Consider the following 21,730-nt stretch of genomic DNA (forward strand, 5'->3'; position numbering starts at 1 on the left):
TGTTCCAACTCCTCCCCTCTGGTAGGCATTACAGAACACTGTACGCCAAAACAACCAGACACAAGAGCAGTTTCTTCCCACAGGCCATCACTCTGATGAACACTTAAAATCAGTCATACAGTGACAGAAACTATCCCTGTGCAATAAACCTGTAACACCTACCTCATGTATATAATTACCCCCCCCCCCCCCCACGCACGCACACCACACACGCACACCACACACAGACACACAGACACACACACACACACTCACATAACCCTAACTGCAATACAAAGGGGGAGGAAAAAAAAAAAAAAGCAGGAGTGAAAGGCCCAGATTAGGGATTTCCTCCTGCTCCTCCTCCCCCATCATCATCATCTGTACAATATCCGATTTAAAGATGATTCTTGATTCTAATGTGTATATAATGTGTGTATAATGTATGTAATGTGTAATAACTCATGTATATAATGTAACCTGTTACACCAACAACTCCATATTTATTCCAGCATCTTTGCACTCTGCACCATTGCACTATTGTCCTAGTGTTGTTTACATATATATATATGTATATATATATAGTATATAGTATATATATATATATATATATATATATATATATATATATATATCCTTTTTTATATATATGCATATTTGTTCATAGTAGTTAAATGTTTAGGTTTACCTCTGTTCATCTTGTTGTCCTTGTTTTTAGCTGTATATTTATTCTGTGCAGTACATTGAGAGCAACGAAAAACCGGAGTCAAATTCCTTGTATGTGTACATACTTGGCCAATAAAGCTGATTCTGAGCCAACGGTTTTATTTTGAAGGTTGAGAGCGGAAGTGCTGTATTGTATTGTTTGTGACTTGACGCTGGTGGGATTCAGAAAGGGAGGCAGAGGAGGAAAACGGCGAGGCAAGGGAGGACGGTCGGCGGTACCGAGGGTCACAGGGATGTACAGTAAACACAGGCAGAAAAATGCCCAAATATCACCGGCAAAATGTGGACGTTTGCTCATTTTTCTTTCTTTTCTTCTGCTGAACGGCATACTGGAAAGAGCCAGCGGAGACACTGGAGAACAAGGTATGGAAAAGAGCCGACATGCTGTAAAACTTCTCTTTTTTTATTATCTACCAGTTGCATGTACGCGCGCGGGGGGTTAGGCTACTGATAAATATGTATAGCTACTGTTGAAAGGTCTAATATTTGTCTGCTAATGTAACATTTGATTTTTTTTATTTGAAGCTGGGATGTTTGGTGTAATTCCAGCATTGAAACTTTCCTTACAGTGGTCAGCCTCCCGATACGTTCCGTTCACTGTTGTATGGAGAGAGGGATGCATGACACCCCATCAAAAAAAATTCAATTTTATGCCGCCGCGCTTATCAGGCAGAATTGCTTACCTGGTTGAACATGACTCAAGACCATTCCTGCATACTTTGGATTCACTCTTCAATTCGGCATACATGCAATACAGAAAGCAGCACCCTTTTCAATAAAATTTCAACTTTTATAACTGGTTCGCCTGTTATTCCTACTATCCTTTCCCACTAAAACACACGGTGGTTGGGGGGGCAGCAAGTAGCGTGAACCAATTCTAAAAGTTGAGATTTTGTTGAAATAAAGTGCTGATTTTGGGGTAATCTCTATGCCGAATTTAACAGAAAACCCTCCAGATTCATAAAATGTCACAAGTCTTGTTTTACAAGGTGTGTACATTTGCCTAGAAGCAAGGAGGATTCCGTTTTCAGATTTATAATGGAGTTTTGCGTGAGTGTCTTTTCATCTAAGGAAGAACGGCACGTAGGCTATAGAGGCAGGCTTTCCTTTTGGTGAACCACATTTTTTTTATTCTTGATTTAAAATCAAAGTTTTTACATTTGTTCTAGATTGTGAACCATCAAATAAAAGTGTGAAATACAGTCAAAGAAAAGATTAGCTGTAGCAGTGATTTTTACATGTTTTTCCCCAGACTACAGAATCCGGTCTGACCTCCTTGTGTGTTGTCCATAAAAGGCAGAGTATTAAGAGAAACATTTGAGTTGTGCAATACAGCCGTCCAGTACAGTACAGTACAGTACAGTAGGCTATAGTAGCCAACATTGTCTTGCCAATGCCATGCCAATTACTTGAGAAAAAGTGAATTTTTCTTTTTTTAATTACTTATTCTTCTCTTTTGGGGTGAAACAGTCCTGCTGGAAATTGCTAATGGGACTTTCTGGAAAAGCTTCAGTAGGGCCTGTCTAATTACTTGGCTTGGACTGCTGCAGGCTATATCTGAAATGACCTGAAAGGAACTATAAAAGTTGAATTGAATGTATTCCGCAATGCCTCATTCTCAGCAAGCCAAAGTTAAACTTATCTGATAATGGCTGGTATGAAGCGCTACATCATCCTGACCACTGTCATGTGGATTTAACTGCCCCAGGGCAAAGTGAGACTCCAACAAAGCCCCCTATTCACAGAAAGAAGCTATCTGGAAGAAAGTTAATGTGGTTAACAACTCATGCATGCTTCGGCTTCTTGACGAACTTCATCATCACACAGTCAGCTCCAACTTAACAGAACACAACACAAATCAAGCGTTAATTAAAAATGTCCTATTCATTATTAGATGATAGTTTAGGCTGAATGGAATCACCGATGTAAAGTAATACAACGTGATACTTTATTATTGATCCCTGTAGGGGAATTCTCTCCGTTTAATGACTTTAGCGGCACGGCTGTTTATCAGAAACAATATTGCCTAAGCACAGTAAGCAGTATGCAAAATGTGAATTTCTAAAAACAAATAAGAGTTTATACATTAAAGCCATATTGAGATAATTTGAAAACATGTACTAAACAACAGTATGTCATCATCAGTACCTTTTAACAACCTAAAACAGTTCATAAGGGGCATATTGAATAGTCTAGTAAGTGTGTGTGTGTGTGTGTGTGTGTGTGTGTGGAAGCATCCACTGTACCACCCTGCTGCCACCAAACATTGAATAGACGTAGCGTATATCCTGTTTTCTTCTCCTCGTGACCATCGGTTCCACTGGGCTGATTACAGTCACAAGGACCGGAAATGAAGGCTGACCTCCGATGTGACCTCTGACCCCCCAGGGGCTCATGACAGTCAGGTCAGGCCTGGTCTTATCAACCACAACCACTTTGCTTTGCGTTGTTTCGCTCTATCAAAAGTCAACGCTTGTTGGTGTTTAACTGGTGTTCCAGAGGGTATTTTTTGCCCCTTTAATCTGATTTTAGGGGCATTTTGGTTCTTTTCTGGGGCAGTTTCATTCAACTGTGAAGTATTACATATGCACTGCACATTGGCAATTAATTTGTACCACTTGTTTTAGTTGAAATCATAATATACCACATGCCACACACTTCTTTCCCACTGTTGGATGGTGCTGTTTCCCCCTATCTGTCCACCACCAGTCCATCTTCCACCCCTCCGTTGTTTTTTTTTTTTTTTTACCATATTGATTGTTTTACATTTTGTTGCTGCAATCATTTGTGTGGGGTCGGCATTTACTTCTGCACGTTGTCAGCTAACGGTGCACTGATCGATCAGCCACCGATCATAATCGTCCGATAAACATTCTAAATAGGTCATCATCTGTGATCAGCTGATCGCCGTCTCAGCTGCCCCATCAAAAAAAGTTCACATTTTCCGGATAAGGAAAGCGGTCAAATGTAAGCCATAAAACGAATGAGCTACTTTGCATCAGTCAGCAGCACGTTAGTGGCGTAGGCTTCTCATCCATCTGCCATTGACAGTTTGATCTATGATGGGAGATTAGAAGCAGGTTAATGTATTGGACAGCAGGCAGAGCCTATGCTCCTGCAATGAACAACTTCACAGGCGCTGGTGAGTAAGCACCTCAGTCATCAAGCACGCGCTAACATGTAATTACTTTGTTTGGATAAAGCCTGATTTATTTACACAGCAGGCAGCCATGAGAACAGTCTGTTAAAGACAGTATTATATTGGAACTTTACTACTTATGCTTGATATACTTTTACATGATGTGCCTTTATTAGTAGAAAGTCTGGGTAAAAGGCTTCATTTCAATCCGGCTTCAGGTTGCGTACTCGCTTGTTTCCTGATCAAACGCTGTTCATTTTTCGTGTCCAGAACACACTGGAAAGAATCGGACACACTGGATAGACTCCCACAAATCACCTATGGTGGTCCACGGGGGACAATAGTCACATTGACGTGAACATTTGACATCTCAGAGAACAGGGTGACATGTAAAAAAGGGCACTCCTCATTTTTAATTACATGGGCATCGTTTCAAGAGCGTTTTGACCCTGAGCTCTCTAATTTCTGACCCTGACTGGGTGAGTTCTGGGATCGAGCATCAGAGCAAATTCTCAGTTAATTTAACATTATATGTTTCCAGTGTTTCCTCTGTAGTTTTATGCTGTGGTGCTTGGGGGGATCACTCTAGTTTTGTCCAATAACTGTCTCTGTTTGGGCCAAAGTTATGTTTCAAGTTGAGGTTGTATAGTGCTAAAAATGTTTTTAATCTTAATAAAATCATTACTTCTAAATCATTTTATTTTGTTCATGTAATTTTACCCAAATTTGTCCATAATCATATCTCTGGAACACATAATCGTGAACTGATGCTTCACTCTAGCGAGCTAGCTAGCTAAGTGGCTACAACCGTTGGGATGTGATGGGGTAGTTAGGCTAGCAAACTGAAGTTAGCAGCTAAAATATTTTAGGCTACTTCAGGTAATGTTACACACCAACAATCTGTCACACTTTTCTCCATGCATTAATTTGTTTGTCAAGACCTTTATAAACTGACAGAGATGAGTCATATCATTCAGGAAATCCCAACACAGCAATAATAATGCTCTCTTCCATCTTCCATTTAAAGACGAAGTGGAACTATGAACAGAAACTTAATGCCTGGGACAATTTGAGAACTGGATTGTCATGGCGTGTACAAAGATTAGGACCGAATCTCTAGTTCTCTATCTCACAAGAAGCCCTAAACCTCATGGAGGACAATTGTTTTTTCCTCACACAACCGAGGTGACATGGCAAACTGCGGTGTACCAAAAGTTTTTCTCAGGTGATGAGGGAGAAAAGTTCCAGACCAGCTGAGTTTCTTATAATTATAAGTAAACTCTAATTATAATTTACTTAAAAAAATTCAGACATATTGCAATTCCGATCATCAATGTAAGGCTACCTGGCAGAAAAGTAACTCCACCTAACCGTAGAATAAACGTTGCGCTGTTTCCATGGAAAGTTTGTGGAAATCTTATCAATGGCGGAGTAATATTCACAGTGATGAGGCAGTTTTCATTTGAGCACGGCTAGTTGTGCTGTTATGCTGATTCGAAGCACGGTTAGAACGCTATTCGCCAAATTACCATGTTTGGATATCTCTCCTGTAAGGCTTGGAAAACTACGGGTGGATGTTGCCACAGAGGCAACAAATCCATACACAAAGAAAATCTCATTCTTACGTCTGAAACAAAATTTAATAAAAATGGAATCCAGGACTTTGGCAGGAGCGATAAACAGGCAGTCTAATCACACACATCCAAGCTCCTGTATTCCATACATGGCCAAGTCTACACAGACATCTGACAGGGAGAGTTAAAAAATCACAATTCAGTTTTCTTCTCCTCTCTCTCAGGCCTAAACTAATGCATTTGAATCAGGAACTCTCAGATATTATCAAGCAGCTTTATGCGCGACCCTCTCGGAGCGAGCCGGAGCCATATCAGCTCTCGCCTCGGCATTTCTTTCGTTTCTTTCTACGTTTTGTTGTTGGGTCAAGCAGGAGCCGACTACTCGCGCACGCTGTCTCGCCCACAAACCTAATTGACTGACGGGTTCTTTTGAAATCTTTTACACCGGCGTTTCTCACCTTAAGGTAAATATATCTCGGCGGGCAGCATATTTTACCTTGGTAAAAATTGACAGGAATCTTAATTTGTTTTGAACGTTTATTTTGGCTCGCTCGGGAAGCTGCGTGGGCGGGGTTTGCTTTATTTGACGCGATTCAGTCGATTTTCACTTTGAATGGCGAGCTCAGTCAGTCACAGAGGCATCTGAAAGGGTTTCAGATCGCTGAAATTCCCGGTGACATACCTGCACTCACACACTCAACCCTGTAACATTCAGATTAGGTGGCTGGTGAATGGTGCTGTTTGACGGGCCTGTACATTTATGACAACAGAGCCCGATGTCCTCTATAGTTACCATTTTTGGGTTAGTACATCATTCTGTTGACATCTGAATTGGGCTTCTGTATGAATGCTCACCTTGGATTAAGGCACAAAGGTTTGTAACATCAAATCCTGTGCGCTGGTAAAAACCTCGGCTGCTTCCTGTTATCAACATGCTCTTCACTCTTCCTGATCGCTCTCCATGTCAGGTTTGTCACACTCTTTCAAACTCAGATTTATCATCAAGAGGTGAAAAAAAAAACATTCCTCCAAACTCTACAGCACTTCTCAGCTGGGATTCAAATTAACTCAGCGCTCAGCAGTTTTCTCCACAATATCTGCCTGCAACACGGCCCATTTACCAAACGCTGGGCCCAGCCTGCCGAGGGCCTGCCGGCCACATGCTTTTGCGATGCGAGGCCTGTTCTCCGAGCCCAGAGGAATCCGTGCGGGATGATTTGAGAGCTCTCGAAAGCGTGGGCTGTTATTTCCACGGGGGGGGGGGGAGCGGACTGGCTGCTTGGTTGGCAGAACTGTTGTGTCTCAACCTCTGAATGGGCAAACTTCCATTAGCGCCACGTTCCTGAACGTCGCCCAGCTCACCTCTTCACACCGCCTCGTTTTCCAGCTACACGCAGCAGGCCGCTTCGACGGCGAGGTCGCACCCTCAAAGAATTCTCTTTGTTTGAAATGTAACAAGATTGCGTGGTTGTTATTCGTAAAAACGCCCACAAAGTCATACCGCGGAGAGGCCTTTCCGGTCCGCTGTGTGGGCTCCTTTTAGAGTCATTATTCATTTTCCCAGTGTTATGTTTATGCTTTGCGTGACCATGTGTGTAGGTGGAGGGGTTCAAGAGAGTGATCTGTTTCTGAAAGCTTCCTATTAGGATCCAACGCTACTAGTGCTCCGTGCCAGGATGTGGTGTAATTCAGCTCCGCAAAAACTTCTACATTTCTAACCTCTTTTATGCTGAATTGAAAATGAGCCCTTCTTACACAACAGATAATTGAGCTGCCTTTTTTTTGCGAGAGCAAAGTGTCAGATGCTATTAAAACGATGACACAACTTACAGGAGAATAACGGTATCATTTAGAGTTGTATTCCATTTACTACTTTCTACACTTTCTAGTTTACATTTCCCCCAAGACACCCTAAATACAAGTTTAGAATCCAACGTGTTTTTGAGGGATTATTTCCTGGTGGAGGCTTCCATTTCTTCCTGTGGGTGTCAGGTGATTGACAGAAAGCAGAGCGTAACGTAATGCAGCGTTGATATGGAAACACTCAACTCAATGAACAATGAAATACTGCGACCAAACCAAATGAAGGCTTCATGTTTATGGTGATGGATTATCTCACTCTGTGGAACTTGTTTATCATACTGTACAAAAAGAAATGGAAGCAAATGGCTTGTTCTGAAGGGAGGAAAACAAGTCCAGATATCTCCAACTATGCTGACTGTGTGCAGAGCAGTGGTTGCGTTAGACTTTCTCGTTGTCCGTCATTTTGACGGACAGGGTCGTAAAAATTCCGTCATAATCTATTATTACCCGTCATTTTAAGTTAAATTTTTTTAATGATAATGAGACATAGCCTATTTAATAGCATTTAATTTTCAAAAACAATCGATCACAATAACATTTAATATACAGAAGAACAAACTTAGATTATGCATTTATCATAGGCTACTATAAAGCAAGGAATCTCTGTCTGTCTGTCTCTCTGTCCTTCGCTTATCTCGAGAACCGTTCGTCCGATCTACTTCTCACTTGGCGGGTGTATTGCTGGGGACCCAGGGACGTGCAGTGTCAGATTTGGTGCAATTTGGACACGCGACACGTTCAATATTAATAAACTTTGAATAAACAAGCGAACAGCGCTCTGTGCAGCAGCGGCGCGAACGGGCACTGCACTAGTAAGAGAGAAAAGATGAACAAACGGAGACACCGACCGTCCTAAACAGGCAAATATGAATGATGCAATTTTACAGAAATTAGACGGTTACAATTAAAATATGAACAAACCATTTACAAGAAATTAAATTGAACTCAGTTGACCTGCTGTAGCCTAGCCTGAAACCTTCCTCCTGGTCCGCATGGACTTAAACTGGGTGCTCGCTTGAGCGTAATCAAACGCATCAAGGGAGATTGCTGCAGAGGCGATTGTCATTAGGTTTTGCGTCTTTGCCTCGGCTTGTCATGGCCGTTTTAATTTTGTTCTGAAGGCTGAACCCGCGCTCTGCTGCCACACTGGAGACTGGAATTACCAGCGCCACTTCAGCCAGAGTTTTGAAGTCGGGGAACATTTCTCCCAGGGAAGTGATCAGAAGTCGGCAAGACTCTCTGAACGTGGGATTTCCCGATCCTGCAAGCACTCGCTTCACCGGGAGGAAATCCCGCAGCATGCGCTCCTTCTACAGTAAACAATAGCTAATTAATATGCACACTCGCCACCAACTGGACAGGGGGGTCTACTACAGGTGGTCTACATGTGGTTATTGACAGTGTTGCGTGTGAATTACTTAACGTTAGGGTAGATCGCCCTCAGTGTAATCTGTCAAAATGATGGACGGCCTTCAGATTTTTCCGTCATTGTTAAAAAAATTCCGTCAATGACGGAAAATATTCGGTTAACGCGACCCCTGGTGCAGAGAGCAGCAGGAAGAAGGGGGAGGGGCAACCTAGACTATTGGCACAATCTTAAAAAAACTTTAAGGTGACTAGAGAATCAAAATGACCCCATTGACATTTTTTGGAGTAAGCCATGTGCTCGATCTTTGTTTAAGGCGGCACTCTCTTCTTTGTCTGTTCAGTGGCTATCGCTGCTAACTACCCAGTTCTTCTTCTATTTATTCCAAACAAACCGGAAACGTGAAAAGCATCACTTCTTTTTACAGTGAATCACTACTCTGTTATATCAGTCGGCGATAGAAAGAAGCAAAACCGATGTTTATTTATATGAAAATGTTGCTGATTATTACTTTAAGCTTTTCATCGCTGTGAATTTTGCACTGTAGCATTGCATCTGGTTATTATTCCACTGGACTCTCTCTCTTGCTCTCTCTTACTCTCTCTCTCTCTCACTCACACACATACACACACACACACACACACACACACAAAAAAAGGTGGCTCTCTTGTCCCTGCGGGTGTGAGGGAAGGTGTACAGGGCTGTGTGTTCCCTTTAACAATCATCAGCGTGGAGATAGAAAACCACTTTCCCCTCAGAGAACACTTTGACTGATGCGTCTCGCCACCTCGATCCCGTGGAATAACAGAGGGAAGGGAGAGGGAGAAGGAAAGGAAACTCATTCACCGAGCACCTCATTAAGATCGGGATGAGTTTAGGATTCTTTGAACTGTGAGAGAGTGATCAAGAGAGGGAGAGAGGTGAGGAGGGAAAGATATGAAGTCGGCGGGGATTTTGAGGCTTAGGAGCTATAAGAGAAGAATAGGGCGGTATGGAGGAACCAATGGAGTGTAGGAGGAAAGGGAAGTAGGGGGTGGCACTCCAACGCTTAGTCACGGAGCGCGCTAGTTCATCACCTGATCCTACTGCCTGCATATGCCTCAGGGCCCTGAAGGCTTTTTCAAACCTCTAGTCCGTTTTCTTTAGTCCAAAGCAGGCTTTTCTCCATTGGTATGGTTACATTTCACATGGCAAAATTTCAAGAACACCATCATTTAGCTACAAAAGCCAAGTGGGAGCAGTCATTTCTATCATTGGCCAGAAATCTGGTGCCGGAAAGGACTTTCTTATGGAGTAAATCTTGTCCTTAAAGCAATAGTTCGCCCCAAAAATGAAAATTTTGTCATTATGTATTCACCCTCATGTCAGTGGAGAAAGTTTTTATGTCCACATATCACACAGCGAGTTAGCTAGCGCAGCTCCGTGTCGGTCTTTTCCAAAACAACTGAAGTGAGCGGAACCTGGTTCTTCAGGGTGCCAAAATGAGTAAAAAATGTACATAAAATTAATCAAAACAGCTCGTGCTAATCCAAGTGTTCTGAAGCCAAACAATTGCACTCTCCAAAAGACCTATATTTACACCAGTATTTAGTACAAGTCCTCACTAAAACTGTTGTCGATGTGAACATGTGGCATTTCCCCCTTTCTCGGTTTACACTCCTATGCAGAGGTCTTGGATTACGCTGCACAAGCAGAATTTGGAGTAATTTTACGATTATTTTTTTTCCTTTTTGGAACTCTAAAGAACCAAATCCTGTTCACTTCAATTGTTTCGGAGAAGGCTAACATGAAGCTGTGCTAGCTAACTCGCTGTGTGTAGACATACAAACTTTACCGGTGTTTCCACTGACATGAGGGTGAGTAAATGATGCCAAAATTTTTGGGTGAACCATTTCTTTAAAGGGAAAATCCATCCTTAAACACTGTTAAACAACGGATATTGGTGATGTTCCTTGCATTTCTGCGTCCATTTGTAGCTTGGTGGTGTATTTTTCTTATTCTTGCAGATAAATGGCCAAACATAGACGACATGATATCATGTCAAGATATTTCACATACATCAATGGTAAATGTCAGGTTTTGGTGTCAGTCCTTCACCCCCTATCGCTCTCTAGACCTACATGTATAACCCACAGCTGAATATACATAGGACATCAGTAACTGAAGTAGAAGTAGACGAGGGAGGTTGAGGGAAAGTAAATTACGACACTTCATCACAAAATAACATCACAGATTGATTAGATCTGACAGTGGCAGAGTATCCGAGGGGGGATTTTTCCTTTAACCCATAATTCACAGCGTGTTTAACCCATATTGCACTGTTCAACCTGTAGCTGGGTGGGATTACACAGGGATCACGTTCTCCCTTCAAATGAAGCTCCAGGGTTGGTTTGGGAATGTAGAGAGAAGCCGCCTCCTCAACAAGGTCTCCGTCTGATTGCTATGTTCTGGTATTGCAAAACAAACTCAACTAAGGGGGAAGCCACTCCAGGGTTTGAAATAACTGCTCTAGACCAACTAGGTGTGAAAACACCCTTTAAACTCATGCTGGCTCCCAGTGCTCCTTAGGCGCATTCAAGTGCTTTTGGTCAGAAATAATAACAAAATCGACCCTGTAACAAAAGTAGTCTTTTTTTTTTTTTTGGTGGCTGTTGTCTTATTTTAGAAACAAAGTGTGCAGCAGCAGATTAAAGAGGAGAAACTGTGCATCAGACCTGTAATTGATATGTTAATTAGTTTTATTAAAAACAAAAAATGCCTGACAACTAAATGTTGAACAAAGAGTGAAAATAGAAGCATATGAAAATACCAATTAATTTCATAATAATATACATCACTTTTACCATTAGTGGTTGACACGGCTTCCGTGCTTGCCGTCCCCTATACATCACTCCTCTGCAGCAAGGATAGCAGAAACATTACACTTTATTAGTCATATAGTATCATAAGCAATTTGTAATTGCGATATTTCTGACAGCACTTTAAGGCAGCATAAGTCGGTCCCTTTGGCAATTGTTAGGCTTGACCCGATTAGCGGCTGGATTCACAGCAAAAGAGGCGGTGATACGGTGCAACCAAAGGTGTTTATTCACCCACAAAAATGACATGACAAGACAAAACAACGCTAAGTTGCAAAAATGAGAGCATGGCTGTGAGCAGCTCTCCAGGGTCCTACCAATAGCCGAGTCAGATGAACACTGGCAGCCTTTTATACTCTGCTTCAGGTAATCAACATGGATGCTACCAACTATAGGGGTCACTTGAACAATAGCATTCAAAAATACAATATACTGCCCCCTTTAACCTACCATTCTACATATCTATCAGATACATACAATTAAATGGATGTTGCTCTCAAACAATAAATACTGCAACATATAAACAATATACATTTGAGTTCAAACACCCACACACAACACCCCCTCTGCTATCTCATCACATGGTCCCTCCCGGAACTATATATAGGTGCTCGGACACCCCGGGGAACTCTTTTGCCCGAACACCCTGGAACACAGACAAGACAGCACAGGTAAGTGATTGCATGAACCAACAACTAAAACCCTTACATTGCACCACTGTAGTATTGCACTTAGAAATATATATTGCACTTAAGGTATTGCACTTAGAAATATTGCACTTGCCCATACCAAATCATGACATTCAACCAAACCATGAAAACCCATTTCATGTCAGGTTGAGTACTGAACATTTGTTTGTTTCCTTCAGGTGGAGCTTCCATCCTTACCCATGCTGAGTAACTGCTCCAGCAGGACAAGATAAAATAACTCACAAACAAACTTAAAATGTTTAGTAAAATATATATTCAATAAAATACTTTAAATCATGACTCGGTTTGCAATTATTAATGCTGTGCAAATATTACTGTGCAAACTATGCTGTGCAAATTATTTAATAAATCAAAGTGTACAATACAAATGTGCAAATAGTGCAAAGGATTAGTAACGAAGAGTGCCTTCGTTACAGCAATTCTCAACAATGCGCTCAAACAAGATACTCAACCACAAAATTGTAAGCTTTCAGATTAATTAGAACAGTTACTTGGGTGAAGAGTTGGGTGAAAGCAGTTATTATAAACAGCTGTAGCAAAAGTTCTGAATAGAAATTGCATGTGGATTATAGGTTATCATAATACATCACAATGCGCGCAATCTCCCTGTGCAGGCAAATCGTGATAACATTTTAGCTGATGAAAATATATGATCATCATATCACCCAGCCCTACTTGTTGGCTTTTATTGTGATGTGTGTGATGTGTAATTAAGACATTTCCGACAGCACTTAAAGGCAGCATAATACGCATACTGAATTTAATCCATCCGCCCTCAACCGCCAACGTCCCTTCTCTGCCTTCACCAACATAGAATCATCCTTCTCCTCCCACCTAGTTATGAGTGTGCAACGTAAATAAAAGCAAAGCCGGGCATTGCTGAAAAAGTGCGCAAGAAGTGTAACTCCATCATTTTGCTGAAATGGCCTCAAAAGCATTCTAAGGTTGTGATTTTCTTTGTTTGATAACATAGACACAAGGTGAACATAACGGTATTTATCATGGAACCTGACAGACAGTCTGTATTTTCACGAGGTGTGCGGCAAAGTGAATCCGAGTGCATTGCTCAGTGGAATACTTAAGCAGTAATTTTGCTTTTAAATCAGAACGCCGCATCAGGAAAACCGCTATTGCCGGCAGTACAGCGGCATATTTCCGAGGCATTACTTGCAGATGTTGATAACATAACTGATATATTCAGGGAACTATCGATTTGTAGAATGCATTAGAGTTTGACGTGGCCTGCCCCTCTCGTAGTGGCAGGCGCTGCTGTGTATGCGTCCCATCAAGCCAATGACAGTCAAGTTGGCGCTTGATGCTTGCACTGCAGGAGTTTGGAATACATTTGACCAAATTTTTCCGAGGTAATAGTTGTGTACGATTTCAATTTTTGTGAAAAGTGACAACCCTCTCTCTCTGTTGCTTTCTCGCTCTTTCTCTCCCTGTCGCGGGAGTACAAACTTTCCCACCACCATCCCCGATTTCACAAAAAGTCCCCAAAGTAAAGTGGGTTAAGGCAAAAAAACCCAAAAACATTATCTATTCAGATTCAACCTGGCGCTCGACGGCAGGGAACGCGCTCGCCGTGCCGTCGCAGTTCTCCATCACTCTATGCTGGGCATCCTACCCCAGGGGAAAGAAGGGAAAAAAAGGCCGAAAACCAACGTGGAATTCGGCACGTGGAGTGGGATTGGGCAGCGCCTCTCGTCCGTTAACGCATCATTACCCGGGATAAAAGTAGGAGACGGCACCAGAATAGACGGTAATAGGCCGAAGAGGGGTGGCTTCGCATCCGATAGCATCTACCAGCTGATTGCCACCCCCCCCACGGTTGAAATTAGGCACTTTTATCTCTTCTCTTTGTGTCTCCCTAGAGAGCTCTTTCCAGTTCCTCTACAAAGCAAGTCCAGACAGTCATTTCTCAAGAAGATAAAGTATTTGGCGTGTATTATTCCTCTCCCCCCCCCCCCCCATCTTCTCTCTTTCTGTATCTCTCAGCCGCTGGAGTAGCTGTCAGATATAGATCACCCCCCCTCCTCTCTCTCATTGTTTTTTTTCCCTAACACCCTGCAGCGATGGCTTGCCGGGCGAGCGCTGGGTGTGAAGCCTTGCGAGCGCGAATCCTCCGGCTTTCTCTCTCTTGATGTCGGCTGAGAGTCCCTCAGGGTCCGCAGAGGAAAAGAGTGCGGGAAAAAAAAAAAGAGTGAGAGGTGTGTGTTTGTGCGAGAGGCATGGAGGAGAGGAGGAGTGGTAAGAAATCAGCTCTGGGAGAGAGAGGAGAGAGTGTGAGAGTGTTAGTGTGTATGTGGCAGGGGGAAAAGGAATGACAATACAAAGAGAGAGTATCAAATAAGGAAAGAGATAAGACTGCTGGTATGTGTGTGTTGGTGAGTGAGAGCAGGGATTGAGACAGTGTGTGCATCTGCATGTACAGTGTTTGAAATGTAGAGCGTATTCAACCAATATTGGTCTTTGACGGCCTATACCAATGTCTTTGGATTGCTGGTAGGCTGTGCTGATACTCAATATCTTTAAAAATGAACATTTTCATGGCAAAAATTCCAATGATTCAGTGTTTCCCCCAGACTTTTATTCCTGTCAGGGTGGAAAAACCTGAAACAGCATTTAGACCATCATGGAACCTTAAAACTCTTCATTGAAACCCAGGATGATGATGAAATATATCATGGGTACTTGTTGGGAATCCAATCAAAAAGTCCCGTTAGAATCAATTCTAGAATAAATATTAGGGGTGGGACGATATGCTTATCTCACGATACGATTCGATACGCGATATGGGGTTCACGATTCAACGCAACCACGATACGATGTAATAAATAAAAGTATGACTGCAGAATCGTTTATTTCTGAGACACAAATGTATGAATGTAAACAACAATTTAAAAATGTCAATACAAAGTACAAATCATATAATTTGGATGGAGCGCTTGTGAAACTGTGATGGTCAAGCGTCTCATTTGTGATTACTACAGCAGAATAAAATGGAGCTAACATTGCGATTCATCTTTCCGCCCCACGACACGTATCGTTACATTTTTGTATCGCGATATATTGAATTTCGATATATCGTCCCATCCCTAATTAATACGTTATCAATCAAACATGGCCTGGCCCATATGTGATTTTAAACAAAAGGCCAATATCAGCCCCATATATGGTCAAACTGATATATATTGGTTTAATCCTAGTATGTATGAGCGAGAGAAGAGATTGAGTGCGAACATTTCCACGCTCAGTGTTTGATTTCTCTCCGGTACGCCATGCCAGCCGTCTCCCCGGTTCCACAGCGGTCGGCCACATATGGCTCTGCGTCGCCGTCGGGGGAACAGCAGCCCGGGCTGCAGCAGCTGGTCCGTCGGCCCATTTCATGCTCCCTAAAACGAGACGTTACATTTACAATCTGCACTGTCCAAGTCCATTCCTGTCAGTGAAACCGAAGTGGGGGGGAGCGTTTTCTTCAGGGACCCGCGGTGAGGAAAAGTGAGGGAAGTGCTTCCACACAGACGGAAAAGCAACGTTTTTTACTTATGCTTTTTATGGTAATAGCGTGTATTTATGTTTTTCAGTGCCACTCTGCTATTGACGCATGCTTTTCAAGTCAAAACCCTGTTTGTTGTGGCTGTGGTCTCTAGATAAAGAGGAGAGGATAGTCTAAGTTGCAAAAACACAGGTTGGTCTTGTATACTTGTCACTGCAAGTATTAGAAAGCATTCCTATGTGGCAATAATCGAACTGTTTTTAGCCTATTTACAGCAAAATCAAGGCGATTTGGGCCTTTTGAAATGTAAATGATTTCCCAGCTAATTTTGTGTTCTCTAATCCTCGGACACTATTAAGCTTCCAGCGAACATAGAAAGCGTAGCCGGGATGCAACCGATTTTGCGCTTTAAGCATCTTAGAATTAGGGATGAATCACATGGACTAAATTCCTATTGAATAAACGGTCGGAAACTTCAGCCAGAAAAAAAAAATTGCTTGAAACAATGTGAAACCGATAGTGTGGAAATAAAGATTTTTTCTCTCAGAGCGCTTCACTCCTTTTCCGGAGTTATTTGAAGTTTCACAATTTTCTCCTGGGTCGCTGAGGTGTCTAAACTAGGCGGAGGAAATGAATAGGAACCCCTGCGTCAATTAAAACTGCAATCATGTATCATGTATTTCTTTATTTGCTGGAGTATTCTCAAGATGTTCGATTGTTCTAATTACTTGTATTATCTTCAATCATCCTCTGTTAGTCTTATTCTTATCTATATTCTACTCTTTGCTGCTTCAATGACTCGGTTTCCTCTCGGGGATCATTGAAGTTTCAGTTAATCTCATCTAATCTAACTAAAAATGTTCCTCATTTGACTAAAAACTCTGTTTTTGTTTGTCAAGCCATGTACAGTTATCGAGTATACTCCAGTGTCTCAAATTTCTGATCTTTTCATATAAATAAATGACCGTTTTGCTACTCTCTATCACCAACTGACACATTACAATAGTGATTCAACCTCATGAAAGCTTTTATATTTGCTGTTCTAAACGGTGTTGGGTAGCTGTTCCTCGTGTTGTGCCAAAATATGTTTCCCCTACAAAATGTGTTTCCCTTGGTGGTGTGTCTTGATTTCACACCAGGGAAGAAAATAACATCTTTTCAATTTTTGTGGATTGTTTTACTATCACTGGCTTTTCAAATAGTAAAACGTTTTAAAAACATTTACCAACAATGACAGTAACCTACTGAACGTAACCTAGCTAGATGCCTCACAATGAATGGAGATCGCCCTTGTTTGTGATCTTATTATTAAACCACAAGTGTCTATTGATTCTAGAAACAAGTTGTCAGGCTAAACATTAGTTTGTCATTTATTAAGTGCATTTTCCTTGCGATAATTTCCTTAGGGGATACAAATTTTGGCATAAGAACTGGGTAGTTAGCATGAGCAGTGATAGCCACCATGGCTGAACAGACAAAGAAGAGAGAAACTCCAAGCTCCGCCCACACTGTTTGATTGACAGGTGCAGTGCAGAAACACCGCAGCAATGAGCACTTAGCCCCAAAAATGGAAATAAAATAATCAAAAAAATAGCACAGCAATAACCACTTAGTAAGACAGATGGAGACAAAATCCAAAACTAATGAGGTCTGACTCATACTTTGGGTATCTTTACAGGAAGCACACAGGGAAATAATGGTGAAGGAGAGATGTCCTATATATGCTTCAATAACACACTACTTATTACATCCTGTCCCACATTTTCATTTCAGTATTTAAGAAAAACAAATATATCTATCCATCCATCCATCCATCCATGAAGTCCTCACATTTGACATCTTTTGGCTCCATTCAGTCAAACCTGAAAGCAGAGGTTCAGAATGGGCATGAGAAAGCAAAGACATTCCCCCTAATCAGCTGGGCACTTTCCTTAATGACTCCCACTAGTCCAAGGTGTATTACATTACATAGTGCATTCTGTTATAAGCCCTCCGGTTTTGTCAATGTTTTGCCTCAGATAGTTCAACAGGGTTCAGAGCGGCGCTCCATTTCCGATGTGGATTTTAAATCTAGCAAAGTGGGTCGCTATTCTTTGAGAGGCTGAGCTTCACCTCTAAACACTTTCCCATCGTGAGTTTTTAAGTTTGCGGAGCTACCCAACTTGTCAAATTCATACCGGAGGAGCTGAAAAATTCACTGTATGGAATATAACACCTTCTTAAACATAAATTGATTTTCTCTGGACCCGGGGGCGGCCGTTTTTTGGAAGACGCGCTCCGCTCTCCCTCTCTCTCGAAGTTCGTCCAACTCGTCCGTCTCCCTCTGCCTCGGAGCGCTCGCAGAGGTCGTAACGTTGTGGAAAAACTTTCCGAAATGACTCCGCGGGCCCTCTCCGTCTTCCACGCGCGGAGACATAAAAACTATCCCGCTGCACTAACACAGCTGTAATAGGAGACAAGGAGGAGAGGAGGGCGAGGAACAAGACATGAAAGGAAGCGTTTAAAAGATCATTTACTGCAGAGCGCTCTATCTCTCTCTCTGACTGTGAACGGATGCCCCGAGGTTGGCGTTTGAGCGGGTGGATAAGACGGTGTATCCAATGAGCTCTCTGCTAAACTGGGGAATGCGGTTTAGGATCTAGGCTGGAGGAGCGGCCCCTCTCATCCTTTTTCCCTCTCCTTATCCTCTCCCATCCGTCCATCCACGCATCCATCCATCCATCCACCGCCTCCTCATTCTTCCTCTGCAGAATGGGGAAGATCGGCTTAGCCAGCACACATGTACACACGCACATTTTGTAATTGAAAAGCCTCACTAGAGACTCTCTGGAAGTGTGGCAGCCGGGGCGAAGCGAACCAAAGGACAGCTGTGATTTGTCGACGTGGAGGTTGGGTGTTGCATCCGCCCGGTGTTTATTAACCGCCCCGAAGCCTCGTCTGGCTGCGTTCGATCATTCTCGGCGGAGCGGCGTGATGGAGGACCTCATCCCCTCCACCTTCTAATGCCTCCGCCGTAGCTATTAGCCAAGCCTTAATGTTTTCCGCAGAGAGGAGCGGGCGCCGTAAACATGGAGACGCCCGGACCGCCGTGTCATTTGTTGACTTTGGCACTGAATGAATATTGAATACAGAGGTTCATGTTTCCTGGGCGCTGCGCAACGCCCACCCCCCACCCCCCCAAACACTCACTCTATTTTGAAAAAAAAAAAATGTACGGCTTAATACCAAACAAGACTCGAGATGCTCTGAAGCTTCAAACATTTCCTTGGGAAATGTGTCAACAGCTGTGAGGGGTTAGGGAATTTGGCCTGCGCTGTGCACAGCCAGATAACATGTGATTTTTCATACTCAATCTCAGTTAGAGTTAGAGGAAATTTGCAAGGCAGCTTTTAATCCTATTTTGCAGTTTTTCGTTTGAAGCTTTTCACTATGGGCAGTGTGTAATAGCAGCTGTGTATAAAACTAACACAGACTACTGTATCTGGCCACAGCGCTCTTTTCTACTCAGCAGAAAAAAACATCCGCCTGAGACAAATTGAGTAACTCACTGCCATTCGTACCCAAAAGTCGGATCGATGCCGCATCTTTGGCGTTATTGCACTCTTTATCAGCTCAAAATGGACACCGCAATAACCATCATTTCTCACATTAGCTCAAGTGGATCGAGGCTGCAGCTGTGCGGACGTATCTGTTCTCCGGGCCATGTGCGGGAGGTGGGCGTTTGGGAGGAGGAGTGCATCGTGGGAGGAGAGTAGAGCTCCAGATGATTCCGGTGTGTCAGACGTGTTCCCGAAGAGGGAGAAAGCGGGATCTCCCAACCCAAGCAACCATAGACCGCTTCTGTTCCGTTCAGCCCCGCTCCACTCATTATTTAGCCTGAACCCTATTCCGAAAGCCTCAAATGTCACGGAAATGTTTTCCCCCCTCCCCGCCTCTAGCAGTTATAGGCGAAGCACCGCTGACATTTTATGGATTCCTTTCAGTCTTATCAGCTATTAATTGGTGACCTTAGCTCAGGGGGGAAAGCATTTGATCCTCCCCGCCCCGAAGAAACAAGGCTATCAGAATTTTATTTCAAAAGTCAAATTCGCCTCACGGGTGAGTTTTTGATATGGAGCACACAGCACAGCAGATTGCACGGCTTACAAAGCCACTGCGGAGCCTGTGTGGAGGTGTTATTTAGCTATGCGGATTGCACAATGAGCGTACTCGACAATGACGCCTAATGGATTACAAAACAGAGTGGGTGACGAGTCCCTTTGTGAGCGCCGCGAGGATTTTGATGCCTTTTTAGGAGCATATGTGACAAGAACATGGAAGAGGCCTGCGGCGTCTTATGAGGCCCGCTCGCTGGGCGCTATTGTTAAAGCAGTGTGATGGACCTTCTCTGTGGGCTCTCAGCCCAGTCACTCGCTAGCTAAAAGGGTAAACGGCAGAAAGAGCAGTCTTGCTCAGTAGGGGGTTCAGTTTTGTGTTCTCGGCTTTGGCACAATCGGCTCTCGGCACCACTTAATTGCGCCCAATGGAGACATGGTGTTTCAAAACTACATTTCTGAGTCAGTGAATGAACATACAGTATGTTGAAGGGGCATTAAATGATAATTTCTTTTTTCATTTTTTTACAGCTTTTTTCTTTTTAAAATTTTTTTTTTTACAGCTGATTGAACTGATCGCATCACTGGCTCCCTATAGTTTGTTTTTAGCACACATGCTTGCATTGTGGCAGAAAACACCCAGCCTGACGAGGAGTTATTACTCCTCATCCTAACTCTTCCAAGCGATGTTTGGAAGGTATTTGGATTCCCCTCAGTAAAAGACAAGATTCAGCAGAACTCAAATCTTTCAAAAAATGGAATAACGGAAAGATCGCACATTGTTCACTCCGGATATAATATCTATCTGTTTAGAATGCATGTAAATTATACCATTTAGGTGAAATTGACAGCCCTACTGTAGATCCTTATGTACCTGTAGTTCACAGGGGGCGCTGCTCTCCAACACAATCTCAACAGTCTAACCCAAAAAGCATAAAAAAACATGTACTTTCAACACAGTAACACTCACAACTGCTGTTACACAGCTGTTATTGAACAATCATCACATGACATTTCAGTTATAATAGTCCTTTTGATACTTTTTAGCATTGCTCACATGCTTCTTTGTTTATCTGCTGGCTGCCAGTCTTCTGCTTCATGTCATATTGGAAGTAATGGAAGAACAGGGTTTTGTTGCTTCAGCTTGAAAGAATGTGTTTTACTCGTTGGCGCGTCCACATCCAAAATCATTTGTATTTATGAATTTAAAATAAACCATAAATGAATTACAGCAGATATTTCTCGCTTTCTGTAAGTACGGTTGATTGTATTAGTATGAATACAGTGCGGTAGTGTGATAATTTAGATTTTTAATACCTTGGACTGCCAACATCTGTGGATTCCCTGCTTTGTTTACCGCTCGTGTTGACACACTTCCTCAATTCCTTCAATTCCATATAGTTGGGAGATATCAGAGCCTGCAAAAAATCCCATATATCCTACTTGTAAATAGGTTTCAGGCAATGGATAATCATAAAATTGGATGTAGGCAGGCCCCATTGCAGTGTGGGTGTTGTGTTGAAAGGACGTAATTTAATCACTTTTTGGGTTTGACTATTGGAGACTGCTTTGTCAGCAGAGAGTAGCACTCTCTGCGATCTGAAGCTACATAAAACTACAGCGAAGTAAGCGATGAAATTTTGAAGACAATCAATCGTCATGATGGCAAAAACTAGGAAAATAAAGCCCAGGTTGAAAATAACTGGAATTATCCTTTAAGTACGATTTTAAGTGCCCTGTCGCACTAAATGACCATAACATATCTGCAGGGGGTTGATACGGTTGTGGATCAATACCAATGACTTGATGATTACTTTGCCAGGTGCTGAGATTTCTGGCTTTCCAAACTCACTTTCCGGCCCGTTGTTTTGCAACAAAAACTTTATTTCTGTCAGGTCCAGGCCACCGTAAGCTTTGCCAGA

The 21,730-nt window shown here is 42.6% G+C and overlaps 1 protein-coding gene across 1 annotated transcript in view; it reads left to right on the plus strand.

Moving 5' to 3' along the window:
- Window positions 1-891: 891 nt before the first annotated feature.
- adam19a (ADAM metallopeptidase domain 19a) overlaps window positions 892-21,730 on the plus strand; it is a 123,263-nt gene continuing 102,424 nt past the window's right edge. Inside the window, exon 1 of the mRNA XM_071926069.2 lies at window positions 892-1,068. Coding sequence (XP_071782170.1) covers window positions 939-1,068 — 130 coding nt within the window. The 5' untranslated portion in view covers window positions 892-938. The remainder of the gene's footprint in view (window positions 1,069-21,730) is intronic.

This window comes from Centroberyx gerrardi, chromosome 23 (genome assembly GCF_048128805.1).
Source record: "Centroberyx gerrardi isolate f3 chromosome 23, fCenGer3.hap1.cur.20231027, whole genome shotgun sequence".
In the NCBI taxonomy this organism is placed as follows: Eukaryota; Metazoa; Chordata; class Actinopteri; order Beryciformes; family Berycidae; genus Centroberyx; species Centroberyx gerrardi.